The sequence below is a fragment of the Camelus dromedarius genome, chromosome 34, assembly GCF_036321535.1.
Source record: "Camelus dromedarius isolate mCamDro1 chromosome 34, mCamDro1.pat, whole genome shotgun sequence".
Classification (NCBI taxonomy): Eukaryota; Metazoa; Chordata; class Mammalia; order Artiodactyla; family Camelidae; genus Camelus; species Camelus dromedarius.
This window is the reverse complement of record NC_087469.1, coordinates 16,873,859-16,888,519: the sequence shown is the minus strand read 5'-3', so window position 1 is coordinate 16,888,519 and position 14,661 is coordinate 16,873,859. Positions and strand designations below refer to the sequence as shown.

Below are 14,661 nucleotides of genomic sequence, written 5' to 3'. Positions count from 1 at the left end.
CAGTGGAAACTGGGCCTGCAACAAAGAGTACATAGAAGGCGGGGCCAACTTGTGTTGGTTCTTCCGCTATCGATAGTGTGGTCTGGGACACATTACTTAGTCTCTTGTAATTTACATAACCTCTTTTAGCTTTAGCATCTTCATCTTTAAGTCATGATAATGATGATAAATATCTTTCAGAGTTATGAAGATAAATTATATATATTATATGTACAGTGCAACGACTGAAGTATAGTAAATATTCAATAGGTGTTTTTTAAGATTTTTTTGGGTTATGGTTTTGTAAATCAAATTGAATTATCTTATATAGATACACAAAGAAACTTGCAAGTCCCACGCCTTTAACCATCCATAGTACATTTTCTGTGCTGCAGATGGATAACAAGGGGAATCACCTGCTGGTTCATGAGGAGTCCTCCATTAACACTCCTGCCGTTGGCGCTGCCCACGTCATCAAGCGGTACACTGCTCGGGCCCCGGACGAGCTGACCTTAGAGGTGCGTGAGTAAAGGTGCTGTGTGTTAGCTCAGTCCCCGCTCCCTTCCAGCCTCATCTTTAACGGCTTAAACCATTTCCTTAACTAAAAGCACCAGGTTTTCCTGTGCATCATTGTCTTTCAGTCTGGCATGTCATCTATTTTTTTTTTTAAATGACTGTACTCATCCTTGAAAATTCAGCTTATATTTCTCTCATTTCTTTTAGGAAGTCATCCCTGGTCTCCTTCCCTCTGCTCCATGGAAATACGCACGCCCCCCAAACCCGCACCGCATGCCGTTCTGACTGTCCTCCTGGCTTGTCTCTGACATGCCACTTACTGCTTTCAGTCAAAGTTGTTCTCCTCTTTGTCTCTGTGAGCTTCCTGAAAGCCAGGTCTCCGTCTTTTGCCTTTGTGTTTTTATCACCTAGGAACAATACCCAGTGATCCTTTCTTCTGGGTGTTTGTTCGTAGGCTGAGGTAAAGACCAGATGAAAAGCAAAACGAACATTTCTTGCTATCAGACACAAAAGGAGGGGAATTAAGTTTCTTCCTTTAATACTGGCTGATAAGAGACTAAAAAATATGCTGAAAGTTATTCAATTTAAGAGGAAAAAAGTATAAATTTTTACTGTCTAGAATTCAAACTGTTCTCAAACTTAAATGTTTAGATTCTATGCACAAAAAAAATCCTTGGTCTTGAAAGAGACCACATCTGTTAGCAGATAAGACTATGTGAAGGTGACCTTCATGACTTGAAAAATTGTGATTATACAAAGAAAAATTCTTAAAGCAATGTTGTGTACATTAGGAACATTGTTCTGAACTGCTAAACTCTTTTATCACAGAGATCATCACTTATTTTGATTGAAGAGTACAACTTCCTTTAAATATATTATTAAGGACTATTATTGCAATTTTTATATTTATGATTTTGTGAAAGTTTGTAAACACACTAGTTTGTCTTCTGGAGTGAAGAAAGTCAGCTGTTTATCAGGAATGTTATACTGACCATCTATTGGAAGAAGTGTAGTTGTCACCCAACTTTACACTTACTGAAAATAACCCAGTGATTGTGGACATCCTAGAGCTTTCCTATATGATGAAATAAGATATGCCAAATGCTTAGCATGGTGCCTGGCACATGGTGAGCACTCACCATGTATTAATAGATGCTGGTGTTCTAAATGTGAGTTATTAAAACTGCCTTCTGTAAGTGAGTCTGATCACTTTTAGTGATAGCAGTTACAGAATATTTTAGCACAAGTGGTGATGTATGATGCCTGACGTTCAAAAATCTTACACTGTACATCAGGCTTCCCGAAGTTACTACATGTTTGTTGCATCTCAGTCTTCTTGCTGCTTAACTTTTTGTAAACCTCTCCTTAACAAATGGTTAAGATTATTCAGTTTTTTACAGAAAGAAATGTTAATGTTTTAACAGGAGTAATGAGCCAGAGAATAAGACAGTACTTCACCTTTTTGTTACAGTTTATATTTAAATTCTAGAGGCAGTTGCTTTAAAACTTGACTAAAAGCGCTTTGCTTAACGTTTTTTCTCCTAGGTGGGAGACATTGTGTCTGTTATTGACATGCCCCCGAAAGTGTTAAGCACGTGGTGGAGAGGCAAGCATGGATTTCAGGTGGGCAACAAAGAGTTAGGTGTGGAAAATTCAAAGGACGGTTTTTCTTTCAGTAATATTTCTGTTGACAACATGTGCTGACCGTGGACTTTGTCATCAAAAATTTTGTCTGCAGTGATAGAAAAATGTAGCTGGCATTAGACGTGGACTTCCTCTTCTAGTTGCTGTTGTGGTTGTGTTTATCTCCTTCTTCCCTGTAGATGTAGCCAAGGTTTGAGCAGAGTCACATGCCCGGTGACACTTTTGTTATTGGGTCTGTGACTCTGCCTTGCTTTTCATAATGGTGTAAAGTCATGAGTCACATATGTTTTCTTCTCTAGAATTAAGTCAGTTTGATCAATATTTTTTAATGACTTGTAGCTGTTACTGTAAACTGTGTATCAATTGCAGAGTAACAGCAGAATCTGTAGCAGTGTCCTTTCCCGTGTCTGCCAGAGTAATTTGAGACCTGATAATGGTGTCTTTTAGTGTCCACACTGTGGAAAGGTTTTCTTTTATCTTTTAAAACTGTCACTAGAAGAGCATCTAAAAATGCCTTAAACTTGTATCCTGAATATATATAACTTGTGGGTTTTTGTTTTCTGTTTATAAAAGTGTTTCTAAAATGCTGCATAGATTAAATGCTCATGCTATATAGCTGGAAACATTAATAACTATTGTATAAGTATCTTGAGCCATAAGTATATATAAAATAAAAGCTATTAGGTTTCTATAAAATGTATTTTATCAAAAAATAATCATATAATTTTAAAACAGGATAGCATGGTAATTAAGAGTATGGGTTCTGGTGACAAATTGCTTGGGTTTTAATCTTATGTTATCTTGAGCAAGTAATTTTACTTCTCTGTGCCTTGTTTTCCCCATTTGTGAAATGGTGATTGCAGGACTATTCTTAACCTCATAAGGTTATTGGGAAGATTAAATGTGTAAGGATAAACTATATAAAGTATCTAGAGCAGGCCAGATGCATATTTTCCAATCAGTAAATGTTGATTTTTAAATGTAATTCTGTTTTATATTTTACAAATTTAATTTTATCTATCCTTTTATCTATTATAAAAGCATTTATAGCAACTTAATTTGATGATTAAAACCAAAAAAATTGTATCTTTATTATTACCCCACAAATTTTTTGTTTGTGTAATTGGAGTCCTTCTTTATCTGTGCTCTGATTTCTTTTTTTTTTTTTAATTGAAGTACTGTTGATTTACAACATTGTGTTAGTTTCAGGTGTACAGCAAAATGATTGTTTATATGAGAGAGAGAGTGTGTGTGTGTGTGTGTGTAGTCTCTTTCAGATCCTTTTCCATTATAGGTTGTTACAAGATATTAAATATAGTTCCCTGTGCTGTACAGTAGGTCCTTGCTCTTTTGTGCTCTCATTTCTTAATTGCTATGAATAATTGGTGCTTTTGATTAAATATAAAACTAAATGAAAGATCAGTTATCTCTTTTGTTAATAAGAGGTCAGTCTCCATGTTCACTGGAAGTGAGCTATAAATGTTAGGGTCCCAAAGATGATCAAAAAGTAAATTTGGCTTTACAGTCACAGTTATGTTTTGGTCTTGGTATTGCTACCTTTCTTATAATTTTAGACAAGATACTTGCTTTCTTTGGACTCTAGTGTCCCCTTAGAGAGTGTCACTTACAATCACTCTAATCCTCCTCAACATTTTAATTCCATGATTCCAAAACAGCAGGTTGAAAGTCAGTCCAAGGAGGGGCAGTTGCTAATAGACTCAAGGGTGCTGTGCTGCTGTCTTCGTTTTTCTGTTACCGGTGGCTGCTCTCCCTTCACCACCGAGTCTCAGGCTTTACTCACTGTGTTTACATGTTGCGTTGGGAACGTGTTAAAACGGAATCTTGTGACCTAAGCCCCCAAATTCTGTTTCAGTGGTTGTGGGATGGGATTAAGACTGCAGTTTTATCCATGTGATTCTGGCGCAGGTGTTCCTCAGACCGCTCTTCTGGAAGCAGTGCTTACTCTGAGCTGTAGGTGAATTCTGCTGATCAGCTGGTGGTTGAAAAAGATGAGCGTTTTGCCAAGTTCTAGTCTGTGTGTTGCTTTAGCCTAGACCACAATTTAGCTGTGGGAACAGAAGGATTAGTTCATCATGTGTTTAAATTATACTGTGACTGTGTTTCTTTTCTTAAACTTCTGGGAGTAGGAAGTGTGAAATTATATTAACTATAGTAATTTGAAATGCTGAGTTTTTTTTTTGTCTTCTAAAGAGTGTATGGAATCTTGCACCTTAGTTTTCTGAGGTGCTTCGTTGTGTAGTGTATACGTCAGAAAAAAAATTCATGGCATCAGCTTTTGTGCCTGTCTGTGAACTGTGGTTGCAAACGTGAGGTGAGGTGTCTGGAAAGCCCCCTTTTTTAGGCAAAAGGCATAACACAAATATAAAATGTTAATATCTTTGAGGATTACTTGTTTGTTTAGTGCCGTGTTTCTCAGAGTTTTATGTGGGAGCCTCTAGCATCAGACTGACCTGAGAAACCTTTTAAAACTAGATGTTACTCACCAGACTCTGCAGGGATGGGGACCGGAACCTGAATTTTTATCAGGTTCCTAAGATGATGATTAAGCACAAAATGAGAACCACTGATCTGGTCTCTCACTGATGATCCTCGCACAGATAAAGGAAGAAGTTAAACACAGCTTAACGGGTCTTCTCTTTTCCTCCCAGAAAATCTCTTACAACTTACTTGGGATACAGTCAGTCTGATGGATGAAGTACCATTTGGAGATGGACAGAACTCTGTACAGCTCATCTTCTCTTGGTTTCCACAAGATGATCAAGGATCAGCTATTTTATTTTTCATAGTTACCCCAGAATGTTGTGTGAGGATTTTTGTGTACAAATATTGGAGAAGCGTTTCTTGGACTATAAACATTTCCTTACCTCAGGAGTTTAATATGGTTCCAATAACTTATGTTCAGAAAAGTATTTTTTTTTTTTTAAAGTTGAGAGTTAAGTTTTATTTGATGGGAGGACTCGAGCCGGGATGACAGCTTCTCAGATCACTCTGAGGGACTGCTCTCCAGAAAAGTATTCTTTATCCCAAATTCGAGATATGTGGAAACCTTGTCCCTTGTAGTAAGTAGTTTAATGGAGGAAGGCAGTTTACCTGCTTATTTATATGAACCATCATTTTATGTACGGAATCCAAAGCTGCAGCTTTTTATTACTCGAAATTAAAGAGAGCAAAATATTTCCTCTCCGGTTAAGTGATGGGAAATCATAGGATGTAATTTTTCATCTGTAACGTTATGTAATTTCAGGGGAAGAGGGAGCGCGTGGTACTACAGATACAGTTGTAACACTTCTTGAGTGCTTTTATGTGTGCTTTCAAAGTGCTTTCCATTAACCTTGAATTCTCATGCTCTGTAAATTCTTACACAATATTATTGCCTCTCTTTTACTGACAAGGAAACTAAGGGGATTAAACAACTGGCCCGTTGTTATTTCACTGTTAGTGTCAGAACTTAGGTAGAAACTAAGGCATTCTGGGCAAAGACAGATCATAGTGGTAACTTAATGAACCAGTGGTGGCTTCTACTCGCCCACAGGTATGAGTCATAGATTTCCGTAGTGGGACGGATGATAGTGGAGATCATCTGGTCCTGAACTGTCATTTTAAAATCATAGAAATCGAGAGACAAAAGGATTTAGGTAGGTTGTTCTGATTCACAAAGACAGTAAGTTAGTGATATAGCCGGAACACAAGCTTGGTGAGTTCCGGCTTTGCATTTTCCCCTCTTGGATCACAAAAAGTGTAAATCATCTTAAATTATTTTCTGTGTTTCTTGTTGCTGTTTTTAGTTTTCTTATTAGTGCCATTAGCAGGTGCCGCTGATGTTTGGAGAGAAGTCAGTTTCTAGATAGCCTTTTGTTAATTTATAACCTCGGAATATGTCCTACCAAATGATGCTTAAATGTTGTTTTGTGGAAACTACTGACAGAACGGCTTAGAGTAGTAGTTCATAACCTCAGCAAACCCTGTGCCCCCTTGTTATGATAAATATTTTCTAAAATTCTTTCTTATGATTCTGAAATGAAATTTACAAATGGTACAACAACCTACAAAGAAACACAATTTCAAAAAATCAGTATTATTTTTCACATCTAATATAAAGGAGAAATAAAAGTAGTTTGTGTATGTAAAATACGTAGTATATATTTAAAATATATATACCTGGGACAACTACACGAAGTCTTGCCACTGTAAGCGTAGTCCACAGACCAGTCATATTAACATCCATCAGAAAATGTAACAAAACCCATCTGTAATAGCACTGAAACTGTGAAGTACCTAGGGATATATCTGAAAAAAGATATAAAAGATCTGTGTACTGAAAACTACAAAGCATTTCTGAGAGAAATTCAAGAATACCCCCCCCCCCAAAAAGAGCGACACACCCTATGTATGGGTTGGAAGTCTTTATATTGTTAAGATGCCTTCTCTCCTCAAATTGATCGCAGTCAAAATCTCAGACTTCTTTGTGGAAATTGATAAGCAGATTAAACAATTTATATGGAAATGCAAAGGACCTAGAAAAACAGCCAAAACAAATTTGAAAAAGAAGAAGAAAGTTGGAGAACTAAGTAACTAATTGCATTGAAGACTTAACTACAATACCAAGAGAATGTGGCATTTAGGGGACAGGTAGGTAAACCAACAGAACAGAACAGTCCAGAAATGGACCACACACACATGGACCACTTATTTTCAGCAGAGGTTCAAAGTCAGTCAGTGAAACGTGGCCTGTTTTACAAATGGTGCTAGAACAGTTGGATAGATACCCATATGCCTCCAGAAATCCTTTTGATTTATTTCTTGTTCCTTCTGCAAAAATTAACTCAAAATGGATCATGTACCCAAATGTAAAGCTTAAACTATAAAACTTATAGAGGAAAACTTAGGAGAAAATTTTGTTTAGGCAAAGATTTCTTAGATGCAGTATCAAAAGAACAGTTCATAAGATAATAAATTGAATTTCATCAAAATTTAACACTTCTGTTCTTTGAAAGACACTACACATACACCATAGACTGGGAAAATAAATTTTCAATGATTATGCCTGATAAAGGACTTGTATCTAGAATGTACAAGGAACTGTCAAAACTCAACAAGAAAACAGAACTCAATTTAAAAAAAAATTGCAGAGATTGGAACAGACACATCACCAAAAAGATATATGGCAAATAAACAGATAAAGAGGTTCTCAGTATCAGTAGTCATTAGAGAAATGCAAGTGAAAATGACAGGTACTGCTACATACTTATTAGAATGGTGAGGATGTGGAGGAATTGGAATGCTGGCACAGTGCTGGGGGAATGTAAGATGCTACAGCCAGTTTGGAAAACAGTTTGTCAGTTTCTTGAACATACAGCAATGACATAGTCCAGTCATTCCACTCCTAGGTGTTTATCCAAGAGAAAAGAAGGCCTGTGTTTGTACAAAAACTCACACATGACTGTTCATAGCAGCCTTATGCATAATAGCTCCAAGCTGGAAACAGTCCAGGTAGCTCATGAACAGAAGATCAATGCATGAATAAATAGTGGTATCCATGCAATAGAATATTACTCAGGAATAGTAAGGAATGAATTATTGATAAATACAGCAACATGAATGGTCCTCAAAATAATTATGCTGAATGATAGAAACAGACGGCATAGAGTACATTCTGTGTGACTCCTTTCATATAAAATTGTAGAAATGCTAATTTAAAAAAATCAATAAAAAATTGTAGGAAATGCAAGTCATGTATAGTGGTAGAAACTAGGTCAGTTGTCTGGTGAGCAGGATAGGGGACTGGTGGGGAGAGGGAGAGATTACAGAGAGATACAAGAGACTTTGGGGGTTGATAAACGTGCTTATAATCTTGAGTGTGGTTGCAGTTTTATGGGTGTCAGAACTTATCAAAATGTACATTTTGAATATTCACAGTTGATAGTTTGTCAGTTATAATGAGGGAAAAACTGCAGAGCCATCTGACTTAACTTCTCATGTATCTGATCACTTTGATAGTTTCTGTCTTTTCCACCTCTGTGTCTCTTAACGTTCCTGTGCTCTTCTTATTCTTCATCCTGTTTGCATGCTACAGGCTTTTATTATCTCTTTCTTGGCCTGTGCGTGCAAATTGCTAAGTGGTCTTCTGCTTCTTGTCTTCCTTTCCTTCTGCCCTGGGAGGTTTACTCTGCCACTAGAGTTTTCTTATTAAAACATACCTGTTCCTGCCCCTCTTCTCAGAATTTACCATTTTCATTTTGTACAGAGGAAACTTCAAACTCCTTGTCGTGATATTCAGGACTGTCCGTGATCTCTGACCCCGTTCTACTTTTCCAGTCTTACTTTCCATGCCTCTGTTTCATGAACTAAATGTCGCAGTGAAATCTGAGTGTTGTTTTCCCCGCATTACGCGAGCTGCCCTTGTCATCTGTCTGCCCTGCCACTTGCTGTGCTTGCTCCGTCCTCTCCTTACTCCTTCCAGGGAGGAAGGAAGAGGCCAAATAATTAAAATTTTAAAGCAGCCATAGTTTTGTCTCATTTCATACTTCATTGAGCTAACTAGGAACAGAAGTTCGGCTTCATTTGTTAGTGACTTGCTGTACTGTCAGCGGTGATGCTCAGTACACAATACTGTGTCCAGTGCCATAGTTCCGTTGGCCTCTCCAGTTCCTGCCATCACCCACTTCTTGTGTCCACTCACCTTCTTACCCAGGTTAGATTCTAGGTCCATCTTTTTTTTTTTTAATGAAGGCACTGGGGGCTTGAACCCAGGACCTTGTGCATGCCAAGTATGTGCTCTGCCACTGAGCTCTACCCTCCCTCTCCCCATCATTGTTAAATTCACTTATCACAAATATATTCTTAAACCCTTCACTCCTGTTTTCTTCCCTTGCATCACTAGTGGTCTCTGTTTGGCTTAATGTAAACATTCTTACTTTATTGCTCCCTTTACTTAAGCTCTCAGCAGTATTTCATTTCTCTTATCCTGGCACTTTTCTTCTCTTGATCGATGTGACCCAACACACTTAGAGTCCTGTCTTCTCACCCTTCTCTTACAGGGCATCCTCTGCCTCTAGGCCTCCGAAAGTTTCGGGTTGGAACGCCTTCTCATTCTGTGCCCTTGGTTTTCGACTTCCTTGCTCACTGTCTCAGCTTTCACTACCATGTGTATGTCCGCCTCCCAAACTTACATTCTGATTCCTGACCACGTTTCTGAGTCTCAGACCTGCATGTAACTACTGCAAGGGTAGTGTTTTTAAAAGTGGAAATTAGGGAGCTGGCATCTGAGGTTTAGGAGACAGGATATAAAATAAGGCGAAAAAGCCAGAAGCGATGTGGAACTAAGGAAATTTGTTTCCGGTTTTGGGGGTTTTGCTTCTTTCACTGCAGTAGCAGCTGCTGCTTTTTTTGGTCTCGCCTTCCTCTTTTTTTTTTTTTTTTTTTTGAAATATTTCCTAGTTCTAGCAACTCAGTGGAGGTAATTAAAGATTCAGACGTAGTTCCAAAATCTTAGGAGACAGACTCATTATCTTGTGGTTTGCTCAACTGTGCTGGGATGTTGTTGGCAGGGGAGTGGACGTCAGACTGGACAGAGAGCCTAAAGGGGAGTGGGTGCTCCAGGAGGAGATCTGGGGAGTGGGCAGAAAGTAACTGGCATTTCTAGGTGGGAGACTGTGAGTTTGCATTGGTTTAATTCTCCTCAGTGATGCAGTGTTTCTCTAGCAATACAGAGGCTTGCAAGTAGGGAAGAATATTGGTTTAGGTTGGGGGGTTTGCTGGATTGGTTCAGCAGAAGGTTGATATTGCAAGGAGATTAAGGGCACTGATATTTTTAAAAGTTCAAATAATCAACCACAGGATCCATACTGGGTAGTGAAAAAAAAAGAGAGAGACTGGAAGGGGGTTGGGTACCCTAGGGGAGGATACAGGAAGGAAGGGATGCGGTGTCTGAATCTGAACCTCACTTGTCATGTTACGTGAACAGTGGAGACCTGGGACATAGGAGGTTGTGGTCAGAAAATGGAAAATTGGAAACTCTCTCAGGCCAAATAGTTCCAGTTTTTAAAAAATTTTTGGTGTATTTCTGGGATTAAGAGCAGTACTTTGCTAAGATTAATATAAACAATTTTGTTATGCTAAACTAACATCCCTAAAGTGTCACTAGCCTTAAGTTAAATAAACCATTGGAATAGGGATTTTCTTAAAAGTCAGTGACTAGCACATTGTTATGTTGAAATTCTTTTTTTGATTTTGAGTGGTTGCCCTAGAGAGACCATAGTTAGAATTAGGCTCCACTATTAAGCAGTGATGTCTTTCCATCCCCTCTGTTTCAAAGCTCCAGGCTCATTTTATGGCATTAGTTTCTTATCTAACATTCTGAGTTTAGTACTTTTACTCTTGTAGCCAAACCTGTGTTTTTTGGAATGTGAGTGTTTGCTTAAGTTAAAAGAGAATCAGGAGAACCAGGTTGCAGTCTGTTCCCTTTACCCCCTCCTTGTTCTCGTAGAGTCAGAGTGGGCCGCACCCTTGCCAGGCCCTGGACGCCCATTCCCAGGGCTGGTAGAGGTGGAGAGGCTCCAGGCCAAGCGCAGAGAGGGACACAGATGAGTGTGAGCTGGAGCCGGCTGGGAGGTATGTAGGGATTTTGTGGTACGCTTGCTGAACACAGCCATCATTAAAAAGTTAAAGCATACAAATTTACGATTAAGTGAATTGTATTAAAAACAAAGGTAATAAGTACATATAGCTTCTGGTAGTTATTTTACTCTGTGTAACTGTCATCTGTGCTCCTGAGGTGACGTCCATCTAGTCTGTGGTGTGGGTTGAGTTCTACGTAACAGGCTGCTCTGCCTGCACCTCTTTTCAACTCTGTGTTCAGTTGTGCGTCGGTAACTGGAACCCAGCCGTGTTGGCAACGTTTATACCACGGACACCGGCAAATGCTGTAAAGCAAGGCCTTTCCCCCTGCAGAGTGAGCTTTTAAACACTTACCAGCTCACTAAGGGATAGAATAGCATCTCTGGCTTCTTCTCACTTCACCTCAGACACGTGGGGGAAAAACTGCCGAATCTGAAGCTTCTCTCTCCCTCCTTTATGCCCACCCCTGTCCTGTTCTGGCCTTCTCTTTTTCTTCTGTTACTGTATTTTCAGCACCTCCTCCTCTGCCCCCATGGACCTAGATGCTGGTCTTTTCTTTTCCTTCTATCCTCTTCCCAGAGTAGAAGGTCGTTTTGACTCCTGCCGAAATCCCCTCCCCTTCCCAGCCTTTAAGTGAGAGCTCTAGACAATGCCACTGCTGCAGAAAGTAATGCACGCGGCAGGATGACACAGTTCCCGGGTCTTATTGCTAAGAGTTCCAGTCTCTTTTCACATTGGATGTTTTGAGTGTATTAGAACTATTTATATTTGGTGAAATATTAGCTTGAGTACGCGTCAGAAAAGTATAAATGTCCATTAACTATATTTTTAGGGTTAGTTACATTATGTATAAAACGTTCAATAACTGTTTTATTTAAAAGAGTTTTAGTTAGGAGTGCTTTTGGCCTCAAGAAACAGTAAAATGAACAGAAAAGGAGACATTGCTGTGGTTGGGCCAGCAGCTCAGTGACGCCAGGCAAAGTTCTCTGCGGTTCTCTTGGCCTTTCTTTAAGGTCCAGTGATGGCCACTTCAGATCCAGTTCTGGTACCCGCAGACAGCGCAGAGAGAAGAGACAGCAGTGGCAGGAGAGCTGCTTTATATGTCCCGTGACTACATCTGGATGCAAGCAGCCTGGGAAACTGAGTATTTAGCTTAGCTGGTGTTTAGTAATACTGTACTTCACAGTGAAGCGAGACAGGTGAGCAGGGCCTGGGGTCCCGCACCGGACGGACCTGCCGTAGACCCCTGCACGCTGCACGGTAGCTTCCCCCAGACACCGAGACTGCCGCACTGTGACAGCGCTGAAGGGTGGGAGTGTAACCAGTGTCTAGTAGCATAAAGCTTTGTTCAGTCTTTGTGAAGAAGTAATGGAAAGCTGGTTTTATTTGCCGGAAGGTACTCCAGTTTAGAAACCAGGCTAGGTGCCGTCACACAGATTATTGAGGTAGCTAATGCTGGCCTCATTTTCACAGAGGAAGAAGCAGATGTTAGGCAGTTTGCTCCAGATCACAGAGCCTAGTAAACGGATGGGCCAAGATTAGCACCTGGTCTTTTCTCTGCAGCAAATTGCAGAAAATGTTTATAAATTAAAGTGAACTAGAATTTCATGGAAAGAGCGATATTTGGTAGTGAGGAGACTTGAGCACACCACGCCGGGGTGGCAGGCAGTATGTGTCACCTCTGGGCGGGGGGGGGGGGCGGCCTGGGGCCGCTCCGCCTCCTGGTGGAGGCGCTGGCGCAATGACTGAGCGAGAACGCTGCACGAGTTCCTACTGTGTGCATCTTGCTTATACTCATCTATTCGGTTCTCGTAACAACCCTTGTGAGTTAGGTGAGCTATATTATGTGTTCAGGTGAGGAACCTGAAACACGGAGGCTGAGTTGTAAACCCGCCGCAGTAGGTGGCAGACCTGGAATGGGACTCTAAGTCTTGAGACTACACTTAACTCTCTCACTGTAACTGATTTGTGCAAGAGAGAATGAGAAGGATTTTTCAGGTTGATTCTTGTCTGGGTCTAACCAATCTTGGAAGAATTTCTATTTGTTTACTAGTTAAGTAGGAAGTTGAGTAAAATATGATACAGAATTTCACCAATAAAACAAACATGTAGAACATCATTTTGGAAGGCAATGCAGACGGACTATAAGGATCCCAAATTTAGATCTTTCAGACAAAATGGATGATTTGTTAATAACACCTTTTCAGCTCATGATAACTAGTTACATCTTCATAGTTTTAAGAACTACCATGGACTATCGATCAAGAGACTGAAGTAAGAATGCGGCACATGAGTTCGTGAAAGTAATCCCACACGGACGGTGCTGCACAGCTTAGAGCAGGGTGATGCGTCAGGCTGTTGGAAGCCCAGGCCTTCCCTCCCAGCGTCTGTCAACAGGGGGATGTTCAGAGCGACGGAGTTTTCTTGTTTCATCTTCAGCATGTGCCGCTTGGCAGCCTAATTATATTCCTGTCTAAGAAAGCAGCTATAAATATTGGTAAAATTTTCTTTTTACTTTTGTTTCCTGGCTGTTTATCTCCGTATTCGTTCTGTCGGCTATGCAGTGTCTCTGGGTGATCTGGGGCTCAGTTTTTCCCTAGAGCAGCTCCTTGGGCGTCTGCCCAGTGCCACAGGCAGCTCTGCTGCCACGTCCAGTTGGTGTGTGTTTCAAGGCCGGCGTCTGTCATCACCGCTGAGGGTGGGTTTTCTTCTCCCTTGCGTTCCTCTCCACACCTGTCCACACACAACTGGCTCTTTAACAACAGTGAATACCCGGATTTTAAGTGAGCGATTGTTTCACTAATTTATTTCGGTCCTGTCATTGTTCATGGAACCTGTGGGAGAATGAAGAGAAAATCCACAAAAAATTTGAATATGGTTTAGTTTTGATTTTTAGAAAATCATGGAGAAGTCAATAAATATGCAAGTTGGCAGGGGAGACGTCAACACAGCTAGATTGAAATTTCAGCAAAGTACCTTATTAATAGGTATAAATTATACCTCTTGTATGCATAGGTTGGGATCAGACTAAGCATTTTAATTGATGTAAAAAAAAAAGTGGGGAATTTAAAAGCTAAAACTAGCAAAGCAGACAGATATTTGGACAAATAACACACACAACTCTGTATACTCATAGCAACAGATTGTTTTATTATTTGTTTGTGCAATTGGCGTTGTCTGTGATTTAGAGTCTTGGAGTAACAGAATCACTGGGAGGGGCTTTGGAGCACATTACTGGAACTGAATTGGCAGTGTTCACGCGCTGGTCTGTTCTCTGGTTTAGAATCCTCTCTTTGCTGCTTTTCTTCTTCAGGTGGGACTCTTCCCTGGACACTGTGTTGAGTTAATTAATCAGAAAGTTCCCCAGTCAGTGACCAACTCCGTGCCAAAACCAGGTAAGTATGCATTTTCATTAGTGTGGCTATTTATCAAAATAAAGATACAGATTTTCTCTTCGAGTCAAGCACATAGCTTGGTTAGCTGTTCTTTGCATTTATTGTCACAGTGTGCATTCCTAATTGTATGTAGTTTTGATTTTTAATATATTCTTACTGATAATTTCACAAAGGTTTACATGCATTAAAAATTTTAGACAATTTTAAGAACTATTTGCTCCATCAAGCTGTGTCATATTTCTTTTTACAATTATGTAGTAGGAATACAGCTTATCAATGAATAAAATGATGAAGGAAAGTACTAGGTTTAAAGAACTGACATGGAGAAAATATGATTTGCTGAAAATTGATTAATGAGATGAAGTTATGTCTTATCCATACCTGTGAACATCAAAACTAGTTTAAACAGCATTTCTTTTTAGTTACATGGTATATGTGCAGTGCTGTATAAGTGGAGTATCTTACAGGTAATTAAAGCAATGTGTTACGG

At 39.7% G+C, this 14,661-nt stretch overlaps 1 protein-coding gene across 4 annotated transcripts in view; it reads left to right on the top strand.

Annotated features, from left to right (window-relative positions):
• Nucleotides 1-14,661, top strand: part of ARHGAP32 (Rho GTPase activating protein 32) — a 174,967-nt gene that overhangs the window by 110,667 nt on the left and 49,639 nt on the right. For all 4 annotated transcript variants that reach the window (XM_064482217.1, XM_064482216.1, XM_031443386.2 and 1 more), the window contains 3 exons: nt 375-497; nt 2,041-2,118; nt 14,090-14,171. In XM_064482217.1, the coding sequence (XP_064338287.1) occupies nt 375-497; nt 2,041-2,118; nt 14,090-14,171 (283 nt within the window). The remainder of the gene's footprint in view (nt 1-374; nt 498-2,040; nt 2,119-14,089; nt 14,172-14,661) is intronic.